Below are 27949 nucleotides of genomic sequence, written 5' to 3'. Positions count from 1 at the left end.
TATTATTAGGGTGGAATCAGGTCTGTATGTTGGTTTGATAGGCGTGGACAGCAGCATGCAGGTAACTTGGAAGTCTTGTAGCCTCCCCTTCAATTGGCCTCTTCCCCCTCAGCAGGGCCACTTCAATTTGCTATTACTATTCTTGCTCTGCCATTTCTCCATGCATGTGATTGGATGCTCTGTTGAGTCTACAAGTCTAATTTTTCCCAGAAATTCATATTTTAGCTTAGTTTGAAATAGTCTTGTTAAACCATTTTCCTCTTACAATTACCATCCATTAGTTGAATACATGTACGTAGGATTTAAGAAGCATAGTTTGTGGTTCACCCTGAGCTTACAGATATGATTTGCTGGGAAGCACCATTTGTAAAGTTATTTGATTAAGTTCTTGTGTGGGAACAGTGTGTCAACTTAGAAAAGGTATCTATCCTCTGCTGACTACTATTCCTGAGTGTCTTTCCACACCACAGTTTATAATCTCCATCCCCGAAAGCATTATTTTCCAATCTTAACACACATGACCACTGTGTTCTAGAACTAATGTTAAGAGCTTTTCACATGAGTGAATGTGCATGTGAATGTATATGATAAGTATTATTATTAACTATTGGAATTCAAGATTTAAAAGGTCAGTGTTATGGTACACAATTGCACAGCTAGTATGAAAAATGTTCCAGACTGAAGACTGAGAGACAGTTTCAACTTGATCAAAATCTAGGCTCCTAGCCACTGCAATATCATCATGTTTAGATGTGCTAGTAATAAAAAGGATGAATTATGGGGGGAGGAGTTAAATTACGGTTCAGATAGTGCTAATCCAATTACTTCCCTCTGAGGCTTAAAGAACAGTCAGTGTACACTTGTTATTTTTGTCCATTTATCTTTGATGGAAGGCTAATGGATACCAAATAAAATAAAACTAAACTTAATCAGAGCATCATTTATCTAATGTTTTGGTTCAACTTCTTGAGGAAAGCAGTTGTGATATTTCGTAAATATCACTCCCCTCTCTACTAATGGAGATTTGGACATGTATAGCTGTCCCTCTGCTTTTGTATGAATTAAGCTTTCCACTAAAAATACCGACTCAGCGATTTATGTGCCAATGATACCTCAATGAAGTGGTTTTTTAAAACTTTTCACCAACATGTATATGGAATACAAAAGCTTACCTCACTGCTGGAAAATAAAGAATAGTCAATCCTAAGTAGAGAGTTTGAGATCAGAAATTCCTCCATGGAATAATGCACACATGTTGTTAGAGAAGTTTCTCCCACAGATGGAGGTCTTTAAGATAAAGAAAGATGCAGGGGGGAAACACCAACATAGGTCCAGGGCCCTGCATTCAAGTCTTGATCTATCATTCATTCTCACTGTGCCCAGAGAGGTGTATTGCTCCTTCTTTGGAAAATAAACATAATAAGATTACCACTTGTACATAGAAAAAAGTCTAGAAAAAGAAAATGGGGGAAGGTTTGTAAAACAACTTGCTAAGGCGTTATCATTTTAAATTAATTCAATATAATTTTTATCTTGAAGCCATGCTTGCAGACCCAGCAAATCCTTAGTCTAGAGAAGGCCTACAGGTTCTGACAACTCTTAGCATTCAGATAAATAAAGAGGCCCAGCACATAACTCTTCTCCCTTCACATGATGTCATATGGGGTCCTGTTGGGATCTCACAGGTTGATGCAAGGGAGTCAGGAGGGAATTATAGAAACATGAAGCTCTCAGGAGACATCCTACAGGAAGGCACCTACTGCTCCCCGCCCCATTTTCCCATGAAGCAATTAGACAAAGCTGGGTAGGTCGGGTATGCATACATGTTTTTTGTATTGCTTATTGTTACTTTCATATTTTATGATTATTGTATAATTTACAAACAATAATACCCCCAGTGTAATAATAATTAACTATTAGAATATCATAAATATGTGATTATATGTTAATGTGATATTAGAAATAATAATTAGAATAAAAATTGTAAGAGTTTGATCAAATGTGTATAGTGAGGTCACCACTACCACAACCAAGATATTATAGGACACTTCCCTTACCTAAGCAAAACCCCAAGAGTCTTTTTAACGAACCTCTTCTTCTGCATTCTTCTCCTGGAAACCACTCAACTTTTTCTTTTTCTTTTTTTTTTTTTGTCCATATAATTTGACCTTTGGAAGAAACCTAGCCTAAGTGTTCTTGCTTTTTTCACTTAGAATGCATTTAAGATCATCAATATTATTACCTTTGTCAATAGTGGAATCTCTTACTGCAGGATAGCATTTCATTTTAAGGACGTTACAGAGTGTTTATCCATTCTTCATTTGAGGTACATTATGTCAGTTCCACTGTTTGGAGATTATAAATAAAGCTTCTGCAGCTTTATGCATGTCTAAAGTTTTTAAATTGACACATAATTGTATATATGTGTGGGTTCAATGTGATAATTTGATAAATGTATACAATATGTAATGAGCAAATCAAGGTAGTTAGCATTTCCATTTTTTAAAAATACTTTTCATTTCTCTGTGTTTTGGGGAGCCTTAGAACCTCCCTTCCAATGAGCATAGGTTTTATTTCACTGGGGTAAATCAATGTGAGAACAATTGCATTTAGTTGTAGAGCAAATGCAAATTTAATTGAAAAGAAACTACCCAAATCATTTTTCTAAAGATGCTGTATCATTTTGTTTTCACTTGCAGAGCATTGCCAATTCCTTCACATCTCCATCAGCATTTGGTATTTTAAGATTATTTTAAATTAATTTAGTTTTTATTTTTACTTCTTCTTTTGCAGAAATGTATCAAGAAATATCCTCAGCAAAAAATTATTTTCAGAATCCTTGTTTGTCTTTATTACTAGATTTGGGGCCTGGGATTTTCTTTTTCCAATACCAGGAACAGATCCTTTCTGTTCTCCATATAATCACCTCTAGATCATACTTACAAAGAGACCTAACACACCTTGCTCAGCTGGGCAAGTTTATTGGTTGCAAATTTGGTTTTATGCACACAGATGGCTTGTCCTCATATTCAGCTAAGTGACTTAACCCCTTCAAACATAATATTCTCATTTGCAAAAAGAAGATAATAATATAATGTAACTTTCACACAATCAAGGAGACTATAAGACGATATATATACAAAATAGAGCAGTTTTTGGCACATAGAAAGTATTTCATTAAGATTAAGTTTTATTATTTTATTTCTTAGTTATATAAAGTTACCATAGTATGAGTCACAAAATATTGCTCAAACATCCCATTTGCTTCTCTTTGGGCACCTATTCCACTACAGCTCAAAAGAGACATGTGCTAGTTATAGGCAATGGATTGTGGAAGAACTGGCATGTGCCATTTTGGGGAGGGCTGAAGCATAGGCACAATATTCCTATTGTCTCTGCCATAGAGAAGGAGGCTGAATGTTCCAGCAGATACTGATGGGCATGTGGTGAAGATTTGATTAGCTATCATCTTTCAGAGACCATGAGTAAATAGTCCTCCCCTTCCCAAGACAACCTGTGTGAGAGACATAGATCATATATGCGAATTAAAATACAACACACCAGGTAACTTAAACAATAGAAACTTATTTTTGCGTAGTTCTGAAGATTTGTAATTCTAAGATCAAGGAACAAGCCAAATCTGTTCCTGATGAAGTTTCTTCCTGGGCTGTTGATGACACTTTCTTGTGCTCTCCCATGGTGGAGCTCTGGTGTCTGATCCTCTTCTTGTAAGACAACAACACCACTGGATTAGAGACCTATTGTACCCTCATTAACCTAAGTTATTTCTCTTTTACCCTGTCTTGAAATACAGATGTTGTTAAACACCTGTACGCATACTAACACATGCACAATGGTAGTTTCAACATGGGAGAAGAAAGAAAAAGAATATTTTAAGAAATGGAGCCAAATCTTTCCCATTTTTGAAAATTTATATATATATATATGTAACTCTTATACAACCAATGGGTTGAAGAAGAATTATTTTTAATGAAATAGAAAATAATTCAAGATAAAGGAAATGCAAACATAACATACCAAAATTTATGGCAGTCTGCAAAAGCAGTGTTCCTAGGAAAATTTGGGGCTATAATTTTTTTATATAAAAGTGAATAAAGAAATCAATAAAATAACTTTACACTTAAGAAACCAGAAAAAAAGAAATGCAAAGTAAATCCACAGCTAAAAGAAAGAAAATCATAAAAGTTTAGAGTGAAGGTAAGTGAAATGGACAATAGACTAACAATAAAGAAATCAGAGGCTGGGGCTGTTGCTCAGTGGTAGAGAGCTTGCCCAGCATGTGTGAGGCACTGGGTTCGATCCTCAGCACTGCATACAACAAAAAATTAATTAAATAATTAAAAGTCCAATAACAACTAAAAAAAATTAAAGAAATCAGTAACCAAAAGCTGATTCTTTGAAAAGATCAACAAAAAATGATTCCACAGATCAATCATGGTAGAAAAAAGAGAATACACAAAGTCAAAAAAAAATAATAAGAAGAAATAAAAATGAGGATATCACTACCAACCTTATAGAAATTTTTTAAAAGATTTTAATAAAATATAAACTAACTGTATAGAAGCAAATTGGGTAAACTCAGATTAAAAAACAGAAATTCTTAGAAATACACAAACTACAAATAATAAATCAAGAACAGTACTAAAACTGAATGGCCATTTAATAAGAGAAGAAATTGAATCATTAATAAATAATCTCTCAATAAGTGAAAGCACAGGATAAGAAGGCTCAACGGGTGAATTCTAAAAACATTTAAATGAGAATTAACATCAGTTTTTCTTAAATTCTTCCCCCAAAAAGAATAGAAGGCACTTAAGAAACATGTCCTGAATCATTCTATGAGGTCAGCATTACCCGGATGCTGGGATGAGACAAAAACAATACAAAGAGTCATCAGGGAAATGCAAGTTAAAACTACAACAGTTAGGACCTCACACCTTTTAGAATGCCATCCATCAAGAAGACAAAAAGACAACAAGTGTTGGAGAGGACATGGAGAAAAGGGAACTCCTGGACACCACTGATGGGAGTTAACTTTGTATAGCCATTACAGAAAACAGTATAAGGATCCTCAAAAAGTTAAAAACATAACTACCATATTATGTAGCAACAGCATTATGAGGTATATATCCAAAGGAAATGAAATCAGTCCATTGAAGTGAAATCCATATGTTCATGTTTATTGCTGGACTATTCACAATAACTATTCACATAACTAAGATATGAAATCAATCTAGATCTCCATCAATGGGTGAATGGATTAAAAATGTGTTTCATATATGCAATGGAATATTACTCAGCTGTAAAGAAAATAATCCTGTCATTTACAGCAAAATAAATGGAATTGGAAGAATTTATCTCAAGTGAAATAAGCCAGATATAGAAAGACAAGAACTACATGTTTTTTCTTATATTTAAATTTTTTTAAAAAATCAGAAGTTGACCTGATGCAAGATAGTGAAAATAGTGATTTCTGGAGGAAACGAGGTGGGGAGGGAATGGATGAAGGGAGGCTGCATTTGGTCACTGTGTGCTACATGCATGTATTGAAATGTCACAAAGAATCCCATTGATGCATACAATTAATGCATGGTAATAAAAAATTTTAAATGCCATCAATAAGTTTTATGAAAAGCAGAACGCAAAATCTCTTATGTTCTCCCTGACCCATTTTTATTCAGGTATAAAATATCTGGATATGTTTTCTTTTTTACTAGACAATAAATTTTTCAAGTGATAAGTATATAGCTTTAGGAATTAAACCCAAATTTGTACTTAAAATATAAATGAAGATGATCCAAGAGACATGAGATTAGTTATATGCATCCTACAACATTAAAATCCCATTCCTAAAGATGATGTGGCCTTCTGGAAAATCTTCTGGAACGCACTTTTCACCTCCTTGTTCCTCAGGCTGTAGACCATAGGGTTCAGCATAGGGATGATTATCACATAGAAAACGGACGCCATTTTGTCTGTGTCCATGGAATGACTGGAGGTGGGTTGGAAATACATGAAGATGACCGTCCCGTAAAATATGGAGACTGCAGTGAGGTGAGAAGCACAGGTAGACAGACCTTTAGCCGAGTGCATCTTCCAGACGGTAATAAACATAAGCAGGTAGGAAATCAGTATAACCAGAAGAGCACAGATGACATTGACACTTGAAGCCACAATCAGAACCATCTCACTAATGTGTTTATCAGAACAAGAGAGAATCATGACTGCTGGGAGGTCACAGAAGAAATGGTGGACCACATTGGACTGACAGTAGGAGTGCCCAAATGTGTTCAGAGTGTGGATGGAGGCATTCAGGAAACCACAGAGGTAGGAGCCCAGGACCAGATGCACACACACACTTTTGGTCATGATGGTGGTGTAGTGTAAGGGTTTGCACACTGCTACATAGCGGTCGTAAGCCGTCAAGGCCAAGATGATATTTTCCAGAGAAGCAAAGGCTGTGAAGAAGAACATCTGCACAGCACATGCATTGTAAGAGATGGCCTTGACTTCCTCAAGGAACCCAGCCATCACTTTGGGCGTGACAGATGAAGAATAACCAAAGTCCACCAAAGAAAAGTTGCTGAGGAAAAAGTACATGAGAGTGTGGAGGTGAGTGTCCAAGAGAATCAACAGGACCATCCCCAGGTTTCCCAAAACAGTGACGAGGTAGATGAGGCTAAACAAGACAAAGAGGGGGACCTGTAGTTCTGGAGCATTGGTTAGACCCTCCAGGATGAACGCCTTCACTTCTGTGTTGTTAAGCATGGTGAGTCAAAATTCTCTGTAGTAAGGAGGAAGAAAGGAACAGTGGGTCAAGGGAAGAGGAACAGCACTAAAACAAACATAAATTCTGTTATTTCATCCTTTTCTTTCTTCTTCGTGGTTTGCTGATCTAAAGCAAAGACTGGGACCAAAAAAACTAAGGGACAGATAATCTATATAGATTGTTGGATCTAAAGTATCCTTGCAGATCACATGACCCAAATCACACCAGTGTGAATGAACAAACTGAGATCCAGGAAGATGATATATTTGCCTAAAGTCACATAGTTGCAAAAAATACATCTCCCAAATCATATCACCTGAGTCTATTAAGAGTTTGCATCTTTATAGTGCACACTTACATTTCACATGGCTTAAATGTGGTTGACCTTCTCAACAAACCTACAAAAGGTTTGTGCTCATTTACATGCATATCTACTGGCAAAGCCAAGCCTTCCATTTGCTCAGACTGATTCCCAAAAACTCTATGCTTAAAAGAAGTTTCATGGGACTTAATTCAGCTCTATTCATATTTATTCATGCATCCATTAGACCAAAGAGTAGAGTAACTGAGAGGTGCATATAAAATAAGACAGAGTGTTACAGCAGCTTTGTGAGAGACAGGTGCCATCATCAAGCAATTTTTCAGAGATCTGGTGGTCCTGGTAGGGCTTAGCCTCTGCAAAGAGATGCACGTGAAATTAAATTGTAGCTCCACCCCACTCCCTATCTAGGAGACATGGTCCCTGACTTCTTTAATACTGGTTTTCTCTTTTTTAAAAAAATATTTATTTTTTAATTTTAGGTGGACACAATACCTTTATTTTTTTTAAGGTGGTGCTGAGGATGGAACCCAGTGCCTCACACATGCTAGGCAAGTGCTCTACCTCTGAGCCACAACCCAGGCCCACTGTTTTCTCTATTTATAAGACAAAAACAATAAAAACGAGGCCTCTCAAAGGGATTGCTGTAACAGTTAAATTAGATAATACATTTAACAAAAGAGTACAACATGAGTATCCAGCACAGTCCTGATGAGTATTTCCTGTGAAGTGAGGCTTGGGCTGGGAGGATGGTCTCCATCTTAGCCTGGGAAAGCTGAGAGCTTACTCTGGAGCTTCCAACTTGTGGTTGAACTTGAAGTCTGGAAGGCTCACTCTTGAATTTGCTTTTCCTCATTTGCTGAGTGTACTGTCCTTTCTGTGCCCTCCAGTGTTTCTTCCTCTCTAACAACCATTTGTGGGAGAATACCAGGGCATTCAGCCTATCTTTTGCTTAAATTTACTTCCCATTCACAGATAAAGTTTGAATTTCTTTATCTAAAACCCATTCTCACCCATATTATTCTCATCCATCAGCTGAATCATGGAGTTGAGCATGGAAAATTCACAGGATCATGGGTTCCATGTTTATATATTTTAAATTTGATTTTGGAGACTTTAGTATGACATCTATTCTCTGGTAACAACTTCTCTCTTCAGCCTTCTGGCTACTTTGCAAAATTTATTTGGCATCACTCTCCGCCACAGGCATTTGTGTTTACAGATTTCTAACATACAAGATAATATAACCTAAAACACTTCATCGCATATGCTATGGTCTATGAACACTAATAAGAGAACTGTAGATTCAAATATAAATTTCACTTAGTTGTCATAACAACAAAGGTAACGCTCCTATCGATATTTACAGAAAAGAAAGCTCAGAGTTTTAAAAGTTAACTTATTTACTAAAACCATTTGTTGAATATGAAATGGATTCAGAGTTCCCCTGCAGGGATGAATGATTTTACAAGATGTACTCTGAACAGCTTCTCGACCAACTTTTCTAGATGTAATGATAAAAAAAAAAAAAAAACAGGTGAGATTATGCAATAAGACCTTTGAAATGGAGTATACGTCTCTAAATAATTTCACAAGGTCCTTTCTGGAGTGGAAAGAAGTTTCAGTTCAAGCTGTTCTTCTTTGCTTCCTCCACAATGACAAAGGCAGAGAGTACACAGGATGAAATCACCGCCTACGCAGTCGCAGCATCATCTGCCTTACGATCTCTCCCATCTTCAGGGATGTCGCCTCCTGGTTCATAAGCATCCCTGAACTTCCTACTTGGAGAAATATTTTGCTATTGGGACTTTAGCCTGTTTCCCCCCCCAAAAAAAAAGAAAAAAAATGCTCATGACATCCTTTCCTAGGCTCATGTAATTCATAATATCAAGTTCCTTATTGCTTTTACATATATTATAATTCTCACCAAAAAAATAAAAGTATGGAAAAATAAAAGCTTACTTTGCTCCTTAAATAAAAGTGCTGGAACTCCTACACTTTCTGGAATCTGAACCTCTGCCAGGGAAGAGTGTATACAATTCCTTTAGAAAAAGCTCTTTCTTTTAGGGGACTGGTCAAAAAAAGCACTCTTGTAATTGTCACTTACTTTATTCCAACCTCGGTTTCTTTATTTGTGATATCATCAGCGTAGCTGGGCAGGTCGCAGAAATGTGTCTGTAAATAGCAAATAAAAGAAAACGGATAAAACAACTCCGTGGTGGGTTACAGTTTTAACCACACGCAATATAATTTTTACCTTGGGATGTTTTCCCCTGTAATGATTGTAGACTCACAGAAAATCCTGCTTGGAGAAGGCCACCCTGTGTACTAACGATAATTCCCATTCAGAAGAGGGAGTAAGTGACCACAGTGGCTCTGCTCCTAGTTCTACTAAAAAGATGTCAAAAGGAAGGATGGTGTTGGGAGTTTAGAGGCCAATGTATGGGACCCAAGAGACATATGAAGATCTCCGGGGAACAGGTCCCTTGTGAAAGCGGCCCCAGACATTACTCCACTTATTTAAAGAAGCCCAATTAAACTGCCTGTGGCACCCAGCTTGACCTATTGAGTGAGCACACAAATGTATCTGTGGGTTTGTTTTGGTTTAATTGGGGCATAATTTGTGTACAGTAAAAATTCTGTATTTGAGGGTACAGTTCTGAGTGTGGACAAATGTGTGTATATGATCATGTCCCCACTACCACATTCAAAATAAAGAACAGTCCCATCAGTCTAAAAAATTTCTTTATTCTTTCATAATCCAACCATCCTGTCACCATTAGCTCCTAGAATCTACTGGTTTTGTCCATATAGATCTTTCCTTTGCAAGAGAGAGAGAAAAAAAAATCAGATAAATAGAATATACAATGGAATACACCCTCTTGAGTCTAGCTTCTTTTCCCTAGTAAAATGTATAAGTGAGTATCTATTTGTTTCATTTATAGGTGGTTTGTTCCTTTTCCTCGTCGAGTAGAATTATATAGATCTAGGCAGATTTTTATTGCTAGCTTTTATTAATTATAATTAACACTACACAGAAAAATGAATACAATCAATCAACAAATATATGAAGAAATATTCAACATCTCTGAAAATTAGAGAAATGCAAATCAAAAATACTCTAAGATTTCATCTCACACCATCAGAATGGCAGCTATCAAGAATACAAACAACAATAAGTGTTGGTGAGGATGTGGGGAAAAAGGCACACTCATATATTGCTGGTGGAACTGCAAATTGGTGCAACCACTATAGGAAGCCATAAGGAGATTCCTCAGAAAACTTGGAATAGAACTACCATTTGACCAGCTATCCCATTTCTTGTTTATACCCAAAGGACTTACAATCAGCATACTACAGTGATGTAGCCACATCAATGTTTATAGTGGCTCCATTCACAATAGCTAAATTATGAAACCAACCTAGATGTCTTTCAACACATAAATGGATAAAGAAAATGTGGTATATACACACAATGGAATATTAGTCAGCCTTAAAGAAGGGTGAAATGATAGCATTTGCAAATAAATGGATGGAGCAGGAAAATAGCATTCTTAGTAAAATAATCAATCCTCCAAAACCAAAGGCCAAATGTTTTCTCTGATGTGTGGATTATGATCCTAAATGGGAAGGGGGGCTAGGGAAGAATGGAGGAACTTTGGATTGAGCAGAGGGGAATGGGGGGAGGGAAGGGGTTAGGGTTGGGAAGGAGGGTGTAATGAGACAAACATTATTACCCTATGTACATGTCTGGTTGCAGGACTGGTGTGACTCTACAGAGTGTACAGCCAGAGGAATAAGAAGTTGTGGTGCATTTGTGTATACAATGTGCCAAAATGCATTCTGCTGTCATGTATAAATAATTAGAACAAATGAAAAAAAAAGAAAACAAAAAAGTTAAATCTGCTATGAATATACAGGTTTGCATATGAACACTGGTTTACACTTTACTAAAGTAAGTACACTAAAGTGGGATTGTGGGCTGACATGGTAAGTTTATGTTTAACATTACAAAACATTGCAAATACTATTTTTAAAGAGGTACCATTTTACATTCCACTGATAACACATGATAATTTTAATTCTTTTATATCTTTACTAACCTTTAGCCCTACCTGCTAGAGTAGAGAAAGTATATTCCTGACAGAATTAAGATTCTGGGTGAAATATCTTCAGGCTTCAAGGAATTTGTGCTGCTTAAGGAACTTCCATTGATATTAGTGGAAAATTAGGAAAGGTTAAATCACAGATGCCTAAGGCATGGTACTCTGGGGAAAGTGGAAGAGGACAAAATTTTATATCTGTGGAGTGATATAGGCAAGTTGGTATTGCAAAGCTCTGAAATATCCAAGAAATTGCATCAGCATATCACAGGGATATCTGCATCCCATGTTTATTCCCAATAAGTAAGTTATGGGATTAACCTTGATGCTCATCAATGGATAAATGAATTTTAAAGAGCTTCTATATATGCACGTGGAATACTATTCAGCCATAAAAAGAATGACACCCTATTGTTTTGTGCAAAATAGATGAAACTGGAGCTCATCATGTTAAATGAAATAAGTCTGAAATGGAAAGACAAATTCTTCATGTTTTATATGGATTCTATATGGATGTTTAAAAATTCAACCAGAGCAGAGCACAATGGCTCATGCCTGTAATCCTAACAGCTCAGGAGACTGAGACAGGAGAATCACAAGTTCAAAGTCAGTCTCAGCAAGGGTGAGGTGCTAAGCAACTCAGTGAGACCCTCTCTCTAATAAAATACAAAATAAATGCCCCTGAGTTCAATCCCTGGTACCCACTCCCAAAGAAAACAGTCAACCAGAATATATAATAGTGATTACCAGAGGTTGAAACAGGAGTAGGAAGGATAGAATAATGAACTAGAGTACTTGGCAGTAGAAAAAGTTAAGTAATGAAGTGTTTGGGATACTGCATGTCTTCTCTAAACTGCTCATGGAAAAATATATAAAGAAATAAATATGTAAAGATGGAATTTATAATGAAAAGGGAATCAGAATGTAGAGATTTGGGAAAGTCTCTGACTATTCATGTAAAGAATTTTAAAAGCATGCTTAGGAAGAAATCAAGAGTGTAGCCCAGAGACGATTTGACAGGGAGATTAGTATTGCCAGGAGGAAGTCAGATGCCATTCAGCAAGGTAATGGGACCTTGATCCTGAAAACATTTTTAAACTCATGGAGGCTACCACACCCATCACAGACCTACAGTGCCAAGACCTTTGGGGCACAACTGTTTTGAGGCAGGTCAACCATGCTCACATAACCTTGCTGCCCAGGAAGATCTGAAAAGTCTCTGCCTCCACATTCCGTAGATGCACTCTTTGGCTGCCCCAGCTGTGGCTCAGGCAGGACCAGACGCAATTCAGGACCCTGCTTCTAGGAGTAAAAGCAGTGACGGTCATCAGCATCCATGTGGTGCAAATTCTGCAAGAACACAGAGTGCATGAGCTGTGAAGTCAGCACCACCTCCACTTTGATTTCAGAGACCATCACTTGCCACAGAGGCAGAGCAGCTGCAGAGGCCCTGTCAGGGCTACCATGACTCAGCAGAACCACCGTGGTAGGTCTATCCCCAGTGTCCCAGACCCATACAGCCAAGAGTGCAAATGTAGCCTGGGAGAGTCACTGAGGGCATCGAACACCACTCCTGGAGAGCTGCTGTGTGGGCTAGACCCAGCAAAGTAATGAGGCCTTGGGGGCTCCAATGGAACTCCAGGGAATGGGAGAAATGGGCTCTTTAGGGTCTTGGGAACCCAACCCCCATCCCAGTGTGTCCAGATGGTGGGACTTAGGACACGTAGGATCAATGGGAGACTTGAGATTTAATGTTTGTGTTGTTGAATTTTGTTCTGACTTGGAATCTGCTATTCCTGTTGTCATGACTATTTTTCACCTTTGGAGTGGGAATGTCTATCCTACAGCTGTCCCATCACTGTAGTTTCAAAGAATATAACTTGTTTAACTTCACAGGACCACAGCTGAAGGGTGAATTTGCCCCATAATAAATTGTGCCTTGAGTCTTACCCATATCTGATTTCGATGAGACTCTCGACTTTAGATTTTCAAGTTGCTGCTGGAATGAGTAAGACTACTTAGGGACATTGAAATGGAATGAATATATTTTATATGTGAAAAGGACATGAATGTGGGGGTGGTTATGAATGAGTACTGTGATGTTAATATGTCCCCTCCAAAACTCAGATGTCACCAATGTGATAGTATCAAGAGTAGGACCTTGAAGATACAATTATATCAGGAGCGTTCCTCTATCGTGGATGAAATTAAGACCCTTACAAAGAGGGTCCACACAGCATTTGTCAACTTTGCCCTTCACCTTCCATAATGTGAATACAGTGTTCCTCCTCTCCAAAAGACATAGGCCTTGCCAAACAGCCAAACTCACTGGTGTCTTGAACTTGGACTTCACAGCCTCTGCATCTGTGAGAAAATAAAATTTTGTTCTTCATAAATTACTTAGTCTCAGACATACTGTTATAACCCACAAATGGATTAAGAAAGTACTCAACTAAACAGTCATTTTAACAGCACTGTTTTTAATATTCCAATTATTTAGAACAGAGGTTCTCAAACAGAAGTGGATTTGTCCTTCTAGGCACCATGTAGCAATATCTGCAGAAGTTTTTTGTTACACGTAAAAAAGGCTGGACTGCTGGCATCCAGTAGGCACTAAGAACACTTCACAGAAGAAATACGATCAATCAACAAATATATGAAAAAATGTTCCACATCTCTAGCAATTAGAGAAAAACAAATCAAAACAGATTTCATCTCACTCCAGTCAGAATGGCAATTAAAAAGAATTCAAGCAATAATAAGTGTTGGTGAGGATGTGGGAGAAAAAAGTGCACTCATACATTGGTGGTGGGACTGAAAATTGGTGCAACCACTATGGAAAGCAGTATGGAGATTCCTCAGAAAACTGGAATGGAACCACCATTTGACCCAGCTATCCACTCCTTGGTTTATACCCCAAAGACTTACAATAGCATACTACAGTGATGCAGCCACATCAATATTTATAGCAGCTCAATTCACAATAGCTAAATTATGGAACTAAACTAGATGCCCTTCAAAAGATGAACGGATAAGGAAAATGTGGCCTATATACACAATGGAATATTACTCAGCCTTAAAGAAGAATGAAATTATGGCTTTTGCCAGTAAATGGATGGAGCTGGAGAATATCATGCTAAGCAAAATAAGCCAATCCCAAAAAACCAAAGTCCAAATGTTTTCTCTGATATATGGATGCTGAGGGAGGGAGTGTGCTAGAGAAGAATGAAGTAACTTAAAATTAGACAAAGGGGAATGAAGGTAAGGTTGGGGATGGGAAAGATGGTAGAATGAGATGGACACTGTTACCCTATATTCATGTATGATTGCACAACCGGTGTGACTCTGCATCATGTACAGCCTGTTGAATGAGAAGTTGGGCTTCGTTTGTGTACAATATGTCAAAATGTATTCTGCTGTCATGTATAACAAATAGAATATTTTTTTAAAAAAAAAGAGCAAACTACATGATTCATAATAAATGGGTAAATCCTAGGAACACGCAATCTTTGAAGCCTGAATCATGAAGAAATATAAAATCTGAACTAACCCATAAGGATAAAAGAGATTGAATCAATAGATTTTTAGAAAATCTATCCAAAATCTAAGGATCAATTCTTTCACTGTTTAATTCTTCTGAACTTTTAAAGGAGAAATAATCTCAATACTTCTTAAACATCTTCAAAAAAAAGAGAGAAAAATGAGTTACAGTAGATGGGGTAGAGAGAGAAGATAGGAGGGGAGGGGAGGGGAGGGGGATAGGAAGGGGATAGGAAAGGCAGCAGAATACAACAGACACTAGTACAGCAGTATGTATAAACGTGGATGTGTAACCAATGTGATCCTGCAATCTATACACGTGGTAAAAATGGGAGTTCATAACCCACTTGAATCAAATGTATGAAATATGATATGTCAAGAGCTTTGTAATGTTTTGAGCAACCAATAAAAAAATTGAAGAAGAGATAATGCTTCCAAACTCTTTTTATGAAGCTGACATTACCTTGTTATCAAAACCAGAAAAGGATACTACAGGAAAAAAACATTACAAACTAGTATACCTGATGAAGACAGGCACAAAAATCTTCCACAGAATGCTAACAAACTGAGTTCAAAAGCACATGGTAAGGATCATGCACCATAACCTAGTGGGAATTTTCCCCTGGGATGCAAGGATAGCTCAACATTCATAATGGAATGAAAAATATATTGTCATTTCCATAGATTCTGGGGGGAAAAGCATTTAACTTAATTCAATAATTTTATGAACAAAACTCTCAACAAATTAGGCTTAAAAACACAACAAAAACCATTTGTGACAACTCACAGCTAACATCCTACTCAATGATGAAAGTTAAAAGTTTTTACTCTTAGTTCAAAAATGAGATGAGGATGTCTATGCTTTTCATTTCTTTTCAATATGGTACTGGAAACAATATGGTACTCAGAGCAATTCAGCAGCAGAAAGATATAAAAGGCATCCAAGTGAGAAATAAGGAAATGGCATTTTCCCTGTTTGCAGATAACATAATCATTTTAAAGACCCAATTAAAAATGTTAGGACTAATAAATAAATTAAATTAAGCTGTAGGATACAAAATCAATGTACAAAAAGCAATAATAGCTCTCTACATTAGAAACAAACCACATAAAGAATAAATCCAGAAAATAATCCCTTCTACAATAGCTACAAAAATATTTAGGCATAAATTGAACTCGGGAGGTGAAAGATCTATACACTGAAAACTATAAAACCATAAAACATTGATGACAAAATTGAGGAGGACACAAGTAAATTGGAATTTTGAATACTGAATATTTAAACATGAATTAGAGAAGTTCATATTGTTGAAACACCCATGCTACCCAAAGGAATCTACTGATTGAATGGAATCCCTATCACAATTCTAATGACATTTTTACAAACACAGAAAAAACAAATCTACAATTTGATTGAAACCTCAAACTACCCTGAATAGCCAAAGCAATCTTGGATAAAAGAATAAAGCAAAAACTGTTTACAAAAGTAAAATCCAACAGCAATGGATTTAAGGTGACACCTGAAAAATGAAGCTAAGCTGGTAACATCAAGGGCCACAAAAAGCGCTTTCCAGGCAGGAGAATAGCAAGAGAAGAAGTCTTCTGGGTAGAAGAAATTGAGGGGCTCACTGAACTGATGAAGGCCATGGGTACTGGAGCACAAAAGCAAGGGGTGGGGCTGGGGTATCGCTCAGTGGTAGAGTGCTTGTCCACCATTCTTGAGACCCAGGTCCAATCCTTAATACTGAAAAAGAAAAACACAAAAGAGGCAAAAAGACAAGTTTGCTGGAGGTTATGGTAGAGATGCAGGTGATGGGACAGTTGCTGGGACTAGGTGCATAGCACTGAAAATGAAGAACGAGGACACACTAATGACAGTTGAGTACATGCAGGCACAATATAAAGAATATGCTTGTTAGCACAAAAGGACCAGGCCGGATGCAAACTTCACGTATCAGCACAGCTTTTGTTCAGGAACCGAGTGATGCCTCTGAAAGACCTACTTTCCTGGTGGAAAATGAGCCACTGGAAAAAGGGGGAGTTTAGGCTTGTATAGGTCACACTGAGAGGTGTCTCCATTAATGAGCATGTCAGTTTGGGCTATCTTTACTGAGCCAGATGGAGGGTGTAAGGTCAGTGGGTGTGGGGGTCAGTGGTCAGTATCTGGGATTAATCTTTACTAGGCCAGATGGATGATGTGAGGTGGGGCAGTGGTCAGCAGAGGGGAAAGAATTTGTTTAGGGTGGGATCAATGCTTTGGCCTCTTCACAGAAGCTGCCATTTCAGACTTGATGGATATCTCCTTCCAGAGCCTGTCTTGTCACTGGGAAAGAATGTATTAGGAAAGGATTCATGTATTGCTTTCTCCCTCTTTCCTTCTCCCTGGGCCACATATTTTGGGGTTTGTCATTTTCCATATCTAACAATGCTGATGGACAGAATGCAGTAAGTATGGAAAAGGAAGCACTCAAGAATAATTCAGTATCATTGGGTTGGTGTTGCTGCCATTCACTGAGTCATTTACAGAAATGACTCAGAAGAAATAGGCTAAGAGGACAAACAATGAGAGTTCTTTTGAACTGGTGTATTTGAGATGCCTTTGAAATAGCAAAGTGGTGATATCAAAGGAGACATCACTAAGAGTCTGGTCCATGCTGGGTAAGGTGGCATGCACGTGTAGTGCCAACTACTCAGGATAATTAGGGTTACATGAACAAGCACTGTGATACTATAACAGTTGATCTGAAAACCACAAAGACCACTGAGTGACTAGTAAACAAGTAGTGTATACAGAATGATTAAGTTGGACAAACAGATGATCCATGTCCTTAGGGAGATGGAGCAGGACAACATGCAATTTCATCATGCTATTCAGAATGGCATGCAATAAAAAACATGGATTGTTTTGACTTCTATAATTTTCCATTCAATATTTTCAAACTAGGATTGACTGCAGGCTACTTACTATAGAAAGAAAAACCATGGATAAGTGGGGACCAGTGTAATTGGATGCATTTTAGGGTCCACAATGAATGAATGGAGAATGGACAGGCTTATTTCCTCCATTCGATTCAATAATGTATCAACAAAGATGGAATTGTAAGAGTCAGTCCAGCTACTTGGGTTCTACTCATAAATTTCCACTGGAGAGTTGTATGACCATAAGCAAATTCCTCATCACTGGGTAAGTGAAGACAATATCATTTAGAAGTATATTGGGGCACATGAGATGCCAGAGTAGACATTTTTTTTTTATTGTTGGTTGTTCAAAACATTACATAGTTCTTGATATATCATCTTTCACACTTTGCTTCAAGTGGGTTATGAACTCCCATTTTTAGCCCATATACAGATTGCAGAATCACATCAATTACACATCCATTGATTTACATATTGCCATACTAGTGACTGTCGTGTTCTGCTACCTTTCCTATCCTCTACTATCCCCCCTCCCCTCCCCTCCCCTCCCCTCTTCTCTCTCTACCCCCTCTACTGACCTTCATTTCTCCCCCTTGTATTATTTTTCCCTTTCCCCTCACTTCCTCTTGTATGAAATTTTGTATAACCCTGAGGGTCTCCTTCCATTTCCATGCAATTTCCCTTTTCTCTCCCTTTCCCTCCCACCTCTCATCTCTGTTTAATGTTAATCTTCTTCTCATGCTCTTCGTCCCTACTCTGTTCTTAGTTACTCTCCTTATATCAAAGAAGACATTTGGCATTTGTTTTTTAGGGATTGGCTAGCTTCACTTAGCATAATCTGCTCTAGTGCCATCCATTTCCCTGCAAATTCTATGATTTTGTCATTTTTTAATGCAGAGTAATACTCCATTGTGTATAAATGCCACATTTTTTTTAATCCATTCGTCTATTGAAGGGCATCTGGGTTGGTTCCACAGTCTTGCAATTGTGAATTGAGCTGCTATGAACATCGATGTAGCAGTGTCCCTGTAGCATGCTCTTTTTAGGTCTTTAGGGAATAGACCGAGAAGGGGAATAGCTGGGTCAAATGGTGGCTCCATTCCCAGCTTTCCAAGAAATCTCCATACTGCTTTCCAAATTGGCTGCACCAATCTGCAGTCCCACCAGCAATGTACAAGTGTACCCTTTTCCCCACATCCTCGCTAGCACTTGTTGTTGTTTGACTTCATAATGGCTGCCAATCTTACTGGAGTGAGATGGTATCTTAGGGTGGTTTTGATTTGCATTTCTCTGACTGCTAGAGATGGTGAGCATTTTTTCATGTACTTGTTGATTGATTGTATGTCCTCCTCTGAGAAGTGTCTGTTCAGGTCCTTGGCCCATTTGTTGATTGGGTTGTTTGTTATCTTATTGTCTAATTTTTGGAGTTCTTTGTATACTCTGGATATTAGGGCTCTATCTGAAGTGTGAGGAGTAAAGATTTGTTCCCAGGATGTAGGCTCCCTATTTACCTCTCTTATTGTTTCTTTAGCTGAGAAAAAAACTTTTTAGTTTGAGTAAGTCCCATTTGTTGATTCTAGTTATTAACTTTTGTGCTATGGGTGTCCTATTGAGGAATTTGGAGCCCGACCCCACAGTATGTAGATCGTAGCCAACTTTTTCTTCTATCAGACGGCGTGTCTCTGATTTGATATCAAGCTCCTTGATCCATTTTGAATTCACTTTTGTGCATGGCGAGAGAAAGGGATTCAGTTTCATTTTGTTGCATATGGATTTCCAGTTTTCCCAGCACCATTTGTTGAAGATGCTATCCTTCCTCCATTGCATGCTTTTAGCCCCTTTATCAAATATAAGATAGTTGTAATTTTGTGGATTGGTTTCTGTGTCCTCTATTCTGTACCATTGGTCCACGCGCCTGTTTTGGTACCAGTACCATGCTGTTTTTGTTACTATTGCTCTGTAGTATAGTTTGAAGTCTGGTATCACTATACCTCCTGATTCACACTTCCTTCTTAGCATTGTTTTTGCTATTCTGGGTCTTTTATTTTTCCATATGAATTTCATGATTGCTTTCTCTATTTCTACAAGAAATGCCGTTGGGATTTTGATTGGCATTGCATTAAACCTATAGAGAACTTTTGGTAATATCGCCATTTTGATGATGTTAGTTCTGCCTATCCATGAACAGGGTATATCTTCTAAGATCTTCTTCTATTTCTCTCTTTAGGGTTCTGTAGTTTTCGTTGTATAAGTCTTTCACCTCTTTTGTTAGGTTGATTCCCAAGTATTTTTTTTTTTTGAAGATATTGTGAATGGAGTGGTTGTCCTCCAGAGTAGACATTTTTATAAAAAAAAAAATAATGGATGGACACCCATGGGAAATTGGAAGATGTACTTGGTATGTATCGTAGAGCTCAAAGAGCCCCAGGTAATCAGCCAGTGGCCAGTGGGAACACATTTTTCTCATTTATAGGAGTGAAATGTCCAATTAGATGATCCTGAATGTTCCTTCCAGATTTAAATTTGCTTTACTTGTAGTTCCTAGCTCCTTCAAAAATTCTGAGTCTGGTGGTTGGTAACACCTGACTGTGAAGGCAACACCCTAAATTTTTGTAGTTCTTGTTCCAGTATGACTCTACCAAAATAGGGATGCTTGAAGTATTCTTCTTTAATGGAAGTTTAAGACCATCTCATCTTATTGAGAAAGCTCTTCAGGTCTCAGCCCTTGAGCCACCTCTCTGCCTGTGTCCCCTCATGGAGAGCACTCATTCTTGTGGCAGTAAATACCACCTACATGCTAATAACTCCCAAATTTATTTCTTCATTGCAGTTTTAAACTTCTCCTGTAGTATTGAACAGACACTTCAAGATAAGAAAGCACCCAAAGGAGACTCACGTCCTCCTCCCACAGCAAACCTTCTACTATCACAATCTCACATCTCACATAGTGGTCATGTGGCTTTCTAATTGTTTAGGCAACTGAGCTACTATTTTTCCACACTTGTAGCTAATACATCAGCAAATTATATAATCTCTGCTTTTCAAAAACACAAACAAACAGGTTATTTATGCATGATTACACATGACTCACAAGACATAGAAATTAAGTGTTTGAGCCAATATGAAATATAATTTCAGAGATTTGTTTAAATTTTGTGACAAAGAGGAGGGTGAGGGATTACTTAGGAGAGCATCTTTGATGGAAGGGTCAAGAAAAAGTTATTTGGAGAAGCAATGCAAGGTCTAGGAAAAAAAGTTCCAGGAAGGGAAAAAACACACGTTAGTTCAGACTCAGGAACAAATCATTTGGAAGATGACTAGTTTTCTCCAAAAACTCATCCTCTTTTTCTTCCAGAGTATTGGCATTTCAGCAAGGCAGTCAGCCTTGCAACTGGTTGCATCCAAATAGATGAATTCTTGACGATAGAATGTGCTCAGAAGTCATGAAAGCTACTACATCGCTTGAAAGAGAAAACATTGCTTTTCTTTCATCTTTTCTCCTTCTGCTTTCCTCCAGGTCGAGTGTTTATGATAAAGAAAGATTTCAATACGCTATTCAATTCTCCATCCAAACATGGCAAGAGGTCATAGCCATCTAGAGAGTTCATTTTACCCTGCTACGTCAGCTACTGCCACTTGAGAAATAATTTGTGATTTATGTCACTGTATTTTTGTTACCACAGTTTACCTAATTTCTGACTGTGCTGGATTAACTCTGTAGCCACAAAGTCTTTGAATCTCCTTTCCTGAAGAGGTGATGTCTCTTTCTTCCTACTCAAATCTGGGTCAAACTTTTGACTCACATCGACCACTATAGTGTGCTAAAGAAATGTATGAGTTTTTGAATTTGGGCTTCAACAAGTCTTTGAGTTTCACCTTCATACTATTTAAATATTGGCCTGAAAATATCATATAAAAAAGTATATCCAGACTCTGAAAGATAAAAGATTGTGTAGACATGAACTAAGGTGACCTAGCAAGTAGCCAGCATCAATACACCAGAAATGTGTAAAAGACCATCTTGCACCTTCCAGCTCAGCTGGCCTTCTAGAACATACACAACCTCATGAGCAAGCCTGTGAAAAGAAACTGCCCTGTTCATAGAATCATGAAAAATAATAAGCCATTGTTTTAAGCCACTAAATTTCGGAGCACTTTGTTACACAACAGTAGATAACTGATTAACCATACAGATTGTATGATCTCCCTAGTTAAAATTATGTGAGGAAAAGAGTCATCATCTTCTCCATGGCTTTCTTGAAAGCCTTATGAACCTCTTTATTCCTTAAACTATAGACGATTGGGTTCAACATGGGAACTATGATTGTATAGAAGACAGAGGCCATTTGGTCATTGTCCATGGAATGGCTAGAACTGGGCTGTAAGTACATGAAGATGATGGTTCCATAGAATATGGTTACGGCCATGAGGTGAGATGCACAGGTGGAGAAGGCTTTCTTCTGTCCTTCTGCTGAGCGCATCCTCAGGATAGCAATGAATATGAACAGATAGGAGGTCAGGATAACCACCAGGGCAAAAAAGACATTGAAGGCTGTTAAGATGTAAAGCACGGTCTCATTTATGTAGGTATCAGAGCAGGAGAGGGCAAGGATTGGGAGGATATCACAGAAAAAGTGATGGACCACATTAGAATGGCAGAAGGAGAGGGAGAAAGTGAACCCAGTGTAGGAGGCAGATTCGACAAAGCCCCAGAGGTAGCAGGCCACAGCCATGTGGACACACACACTGGTCGTCATGGTGGTGGTGTAATGCAAGGGTGTACATACTGCTGCATGACGGTCATAGGCCATCACAGCCAGCAGGAGGCAGTCCACGCTGGCAAAAGCCACAAAGAAGAACATTTGAGCAGCACATCCGCTGTAGGAGATAACTTTATCCCCTGTGAGAAGCCCAGCCATCACCTTGGGGGTCACGGTGGAGGAGTAAACGCAGTCCACCAGGGAGAGGTGACTGAGGAAAAAGTACATGGGGGTGTGGAGACGGGAGTCCAGCAGGATCAATGTGATCATCCCCAGGTTCCCAGTGAGAGTGATGAGATAGATGAGGGTGAACATTATGAAGAGGGGAACTTGCAGCTCTGGGGTGTCGGTCAATCCCAAGAGTCTGAACTCATTCACCTTAGTACTGTTCTCCAGGTATGACATCTTGAAATTGTGATTCACCGGTTAAAAAAAAAAAGGCAAAATGGATAAATTACTTATGCACAGTAAATGATTCACAGCATTACTCTAATGTCACCCCAATGACATGAGCATGCCAGGATCCCAATAACCTGAAACTGGCATCTTCTGACCTCTGTCTGACAGTCTGTAGAAACTTGTACTATGTCTGCTAGTTCCAGACCCAACTCAGACAAAATGTCTGTCTTCAAATACTTATTATTTTCATTTGGGTTGAAAGCTTGTCCATCCTCTGTAAATCACTCTTTTCCACTGTCAATCCAGATTCAGATAACATTTATATTAACTGAACACTAGGTGCCAGGTAGTCTGAAAAGAGTAAGTATTATCTCGTTTAGTCCTTCTGGACATCCTGTCAGATGACTGTCTGATAACAGTGATACATTGTTGCCTTCTTGGTTGTGAAGTACAGTGAAGAATGAGGCTATCATTCATCCAGCTATGATTTATGTGAAGTCTAAGAAAGGTTAGTTCCCCTTCACTCCTCAGAGCACTGTTCTCCTTGAATCCTGCTTGGGGGAAGAAGCACAGAATCCAGGAAGATGCTCATCCTTATTTATACCCCTGGACAAGAACATAACCATGTCTGGGTTTATTCATCTCCCAAATTATTTTATTTATTTTAAAGTGTATTCATCTGAAAAAAATAAAATAAAATAATCATTGTGTTCCCTATTTTTACTGTGTTCCAAGATTGTTATAGCAATTTTAAAAGGTGTTTTGAAACAATACAAGTATTTAGAGGAGTAGGATATTGTAGTGGTAAAGAAAATAAATTATCTCTGGTCATGACCTGTCTACATTGAAATCCTGGCATTTCCACTAACTGGTTGGGTGACCTTGGACAGGTCACTATGTTTCTGTGCCACAGTTTAAAAAGGGGAGAATTTATTCCCAAATAGTTTATTGAGGTTATTGTGAATGGAATTGTTTTTTAAATTTTTTTCTGAGCAGGTTCCTTATTAAAGAAAGGAAACCTATTGATTTTTTATATCAATCTTATATACTGCCAATTTGCTGAATTTGTTGATCAGCTCTAGAAGTCTTCTGGTGGAGATTTTTGAGCCATCCAAGTATAAGATCACGTCATCTAAAAAACAGAGATAAGTTGAATTTTTTTTCTATTTGTATCTTTAATTTCCTTCTCTTCCTTAATTTTGGCCCTCATCTTAATTATTATTTTCTGTTCTGGAATTAGTTTGCTCTTGCTTTTCTAGATCTTGAGTTAGAATATTAGATCATCGATTGGGGATCTTTTTGGTTCTTTTTTTTTTATGTAAGCACTCAATGCTATAAATTTTGCTCTTAGAACTGCCTTCATAAAGTCTCATCGATTTTGATATGTATCTTTGTTTTAATTGTTTCTAAAAATTTTTCATTTCTCCCCTGTTTTCTTCTATCACCCATTCATTATTCAAAAGCATATTATTCAATGTTCATTTGTTAAATGGTTTTTGTTTTTTATCTTGTTATTGGTTTTCCAATTTCATACCATTGTTTTATGGTAAGATGCAAGGAATTATTTCGATTTTTTGTATTTGTTAAGACTTACTTTGTGTCTTAAAATACGGTCTAAATGGAGAATGTTCTATGGGGAGCTGATAAAAAAGTTAATTTAATTGTTGATGAATGAAATATTCTGTAGATGACTGTGAGGTCCACTTTATTATTAATATATTTTAGGGGATAAATCTAACCAAGGATGTGAAAAACCTCTACAATGAAAATTATAGAACTCTGGAGAAGGAAACTGAAGAAGGCCTCAGAAAATGGAAATCTCTCTCATGTTCTTGGATAGGTAGAATTAATATTGTCAAATTGGTAATGTTACCAAAATTGATGCACAGATTCTATGTGATCCCCATAAAAATACCAGTGACATTCTTTAAAGAACTAGAAATACAGTATTAAAATTTTTAGGGAAAATTATACTACAAAGCTATAGTAACAAAAGCAGCATGATATTGGCATCAAAACAGACATGAAGACCCATGGAATAGAATAGAAGACATGAAGATAAATCCACATAAATATAGTTACCTGATTCTTGACAAAAGTACCAAAAACATACATTGGAGAAAATGTATGCCTTTTCAACAAATGGTGCAGGGAAAACTGGATATCCTTATATGGAAGAATGAAGCTAGATCCTCATCTCTTGCCCTGCACAAAAATCCATTCAGGGTGGACCAAGGACCTAGAAACTTTGCAACTCCTACAATATAAAAAAAAATCTCAACAGTCCAACATATTGGTGCGGACACCAACTTCCTGAATAAGACTCCTAACGCTCAAAAAATAAAATCAAGAATCAGTAAGTGGAGTGGCTCCAAATTAAAAACCTTCTCAGTAGCAAAGGAAACAAGAGCATGAAAAGAGAGCCCACAGGATAGGAAAAAATCTTTGCCAGAAACTCCTCTGAAATGGGGTTAATATCTAGAATATACAAAGTACATCTCAAAGAACTTAACACTGAAAAACAAATAATCCTATCAATAAATAGGTAAAAGAATTGAACAGACATTTCCCAAAAGAAGAAAAACAAATGGCCAACAAATAAATTTAAAAGCATTCAACATCCTTGACAATCCGGGAAATGCAAATTAAAACTACAATGATATTTCATCTCACTCCAGTTAAAATGGCAGTCATCAAGAATACAAATAATGATAAACACTGGTGAGGATGTGGGGAACAAGTATACTCATACATCGTTGGTGGGACTTCAGATTAGTATAACCACTCTGGAAATAAATAAATATTATATATATATATATATATATATATATATATATATATATATAATATTCCTCAAAAAACTAGGAATAGAATCACCATTTGATCCAGCTATCCCACTTCTTGGGATTTATCCAAAAGAAGTAAAAATCAGCATACTATAGTAATACAGAAACATCAATATTTATTGCAGCAGCAAAATTCACAGTAGCCAAGTTATGGAATCATACCAGGTGCATTTCAGCAGATGAATGGATAAAGAAACAAAGGAGTTTTACTCAGCCTTATAGAATGAAATTACATTGCTGGTAAATGCATGGAAGTGGAGAACATCATGCCAACTGAAATAAGCCAGACTCAGAATATCAAAGGTTGAAGGTTTTCCTCTTAGGCAGAAGCTACAGAAAAATAAGCAGGAAAAACGGGGAAGAAATCTCATGAAAATGGAAGGGGATTGAGGGGGAAAGAGGAGGGATAGGGAAAAGGGAGGAACCATCAAATGAAATTGACCAAAGTTTGCTGTGCATACATGTAAATATCCCACACAGAATTTCACCTTTATGTACATCTATAAAATACAAATTTTCTTTAAAAGGCAATAAATAGAAGACCAGAAGAGGAAGGGGAACCAGGGGGGAAATAAGGGGAGGGAAAGAGGAAATTCTAGGGACTTAAGTGGAGCAAATTATATTCTGTGCATGTAGGAGTATGTGAAAATGAACCCCACTGTTACGTATGCACTAACTGAAACTTTAAAAAGGGGAATCTCATGGGGAAAAGGGGAAAAGGGGAAGAACAGTGGAATAGAGGAAGGGGATCAAGGGAGACAGAGAAGGGATGGGAAAGGGGAAGAACTGCTGAATGAAATTGGCCAAATTATGCTATGCACATGTATAATAACTACATCACAATGAATTCTACCTTTATGTATAGTTATAACACACCAATTATAAAATAAACTAACAGAAGGAAGACCAATAGAGTCAAGGAAGGAGATCAGGGAAAGAAGGAGGGGACTGGAGGGGGAGTACCAGTGATTAAAATGGAGAAAATTATGTTAAATATCTTTATGAATATGTCTAAATGAACCCCACAATTATATAAAACTAAAATACAGTAATAAAAACATAAATTTTTAAAAACACTCATAATAATAGTACCTCAAAAGTCTATTTAGAAAATGTGAACAGTCAACATGTTTAAACCCCTTACAACACTAGTCACACAATAAGTATTGCTATTGTTAAATAAATGTTACTATTATCAGTGGTATTAGCAAGACATCTAATCACTGGAGGGAAAAACAAATGACAATAACAAAAAAGAAACCCAACAGAATGATTGGAACCACATCTCTAAAGGGGCTCATCTGGATAGCTTCAGAAATTAATTTCAAATTTGTTTAAGCAAACATGCCACTTTTGCAAATAATAGCAACAGAAAATTTGGGACTGAGCTTTAGGAATAATAACAGCTACAAGTTTTGAGATGCCATCTTTGCATTGTTTCTGCAGGGGGATCTATTGGAGGTTGTACCAATTATTTCACCCAATTATACAATCTCATTATGAAATCATGCTCTTGATTTTCAAAATCTACATTAAATATTGGTCAAACTTTAAATAAAGTCTTCAATAATCACTTGATACCAAAATTCTGAGCTTTAACTCTCCCTCACACACCCCATGTAATTCATGAGCACAGTCTTTTAAAAACTCATCTTCAGTATATGCCCTAAATCCATCCACTGGTCACCACCTCCAGGGTAATCACTCCAGGCCATATCGCCATTTAGGTCACACCCGGAGAGAGACCCAAATGAGTCACTAGGAAAGCTGAAAGTGAAACTTGAGTTGAGAAGCAGATATGGAAGCTGAGAGAAGGTAGAGGGGAAGGAGTCAATACTGAAGAATATTGAAGTGGTGTCCTTCCAAATAGGTAGTAAATACAGGCCAGAGACCATGTCTTTTTCACTCTAACAATAATATCAACAACATGGCCCTGCCTGCCAGACACTGTCCTAAGTCATGTAGATTCAAATCCCTATCAATCTAGATTCAAGTCTTAATGCCTGAATTATTTATGCTGTTTTAAATTTTATTTCTGCATGACCTAATGTTCCTTTTATACAGTTGAGCATATAATAGACAATAATTAAAGAGACTGATCACTAAATAATTCCATAACTGTAAGTCAATTTGAGGTAGCAAAAAAAAACTTGACAAAACTCAAGGGCTATACACTTAGGTTCAGAGTTTAGCCTTTTCACTTAATAATTAGAACATGAGTTCCCAATTCTCTGAAGATCATTTTCCTCCCTCTGCAAAATGAAGATGTAGCT

The 27949-nt window shown here is 37.4% G+C and overlaps 2 protein-coding genes across 2 annotated transcripts; both read right to left on the bottom strand.

Moving 5' to 3' along the window:
- Nucleotides 1-5856: 5856 nt before the first annotated feature.
- Nucleotides 5857-6789, bottom strand: LOC124092726 (olfactory receptor 5B2-like). Its single transcript, XM_046444532.1, has one exon. The coding sequence runs from the start codon at nucleotides 6787-6789 to the stop codon at nucleotides 5857-5859; it is 933 nt and encodes a 310-aa protein (XP_046300488.1).
- Nucleotides 6790-21888: 15099 nt separating this feature from the next.
- LOC124092920 (olfactory receptor 5B2-like) lies at nucleotides 21889-22836 on the bottom strand. Its single transcript, XM_046444847.1, has one exon. The coding sequence runs from the start codon at nucleotides 22834-22836 to the stop codon at nucleotides 21889-21891; it is 948 nt and encodes a 315-aa protein (XP_046300803.1).
- Nucleotides 22837-27949: the final 5113 nt, after the last annotated feature.

The sequence above is a fragment of the Marmota monax genome, unplaced genomic scaffold (genome assembly GCF_021218885.2).
Source record: "Marmota monax isolate L192 unplaced genomic scaffold, Marmota_monax_Labrador192_F-V1.1 WCK01_AAM20220418_F8-fsc00038, whole genome shotgun sequence".
Lineage (NCBI taxonomy): Eukaryota > Metazoa > Chordata > Mammalia > Rodentia > Sciuridae > Marmota > Marmota monax.
The sequence above is the reverse complement of the archived record's forward strand: the minus strand, read 5'-3'. Positions and strand labels throughout refer to the sequence as shown.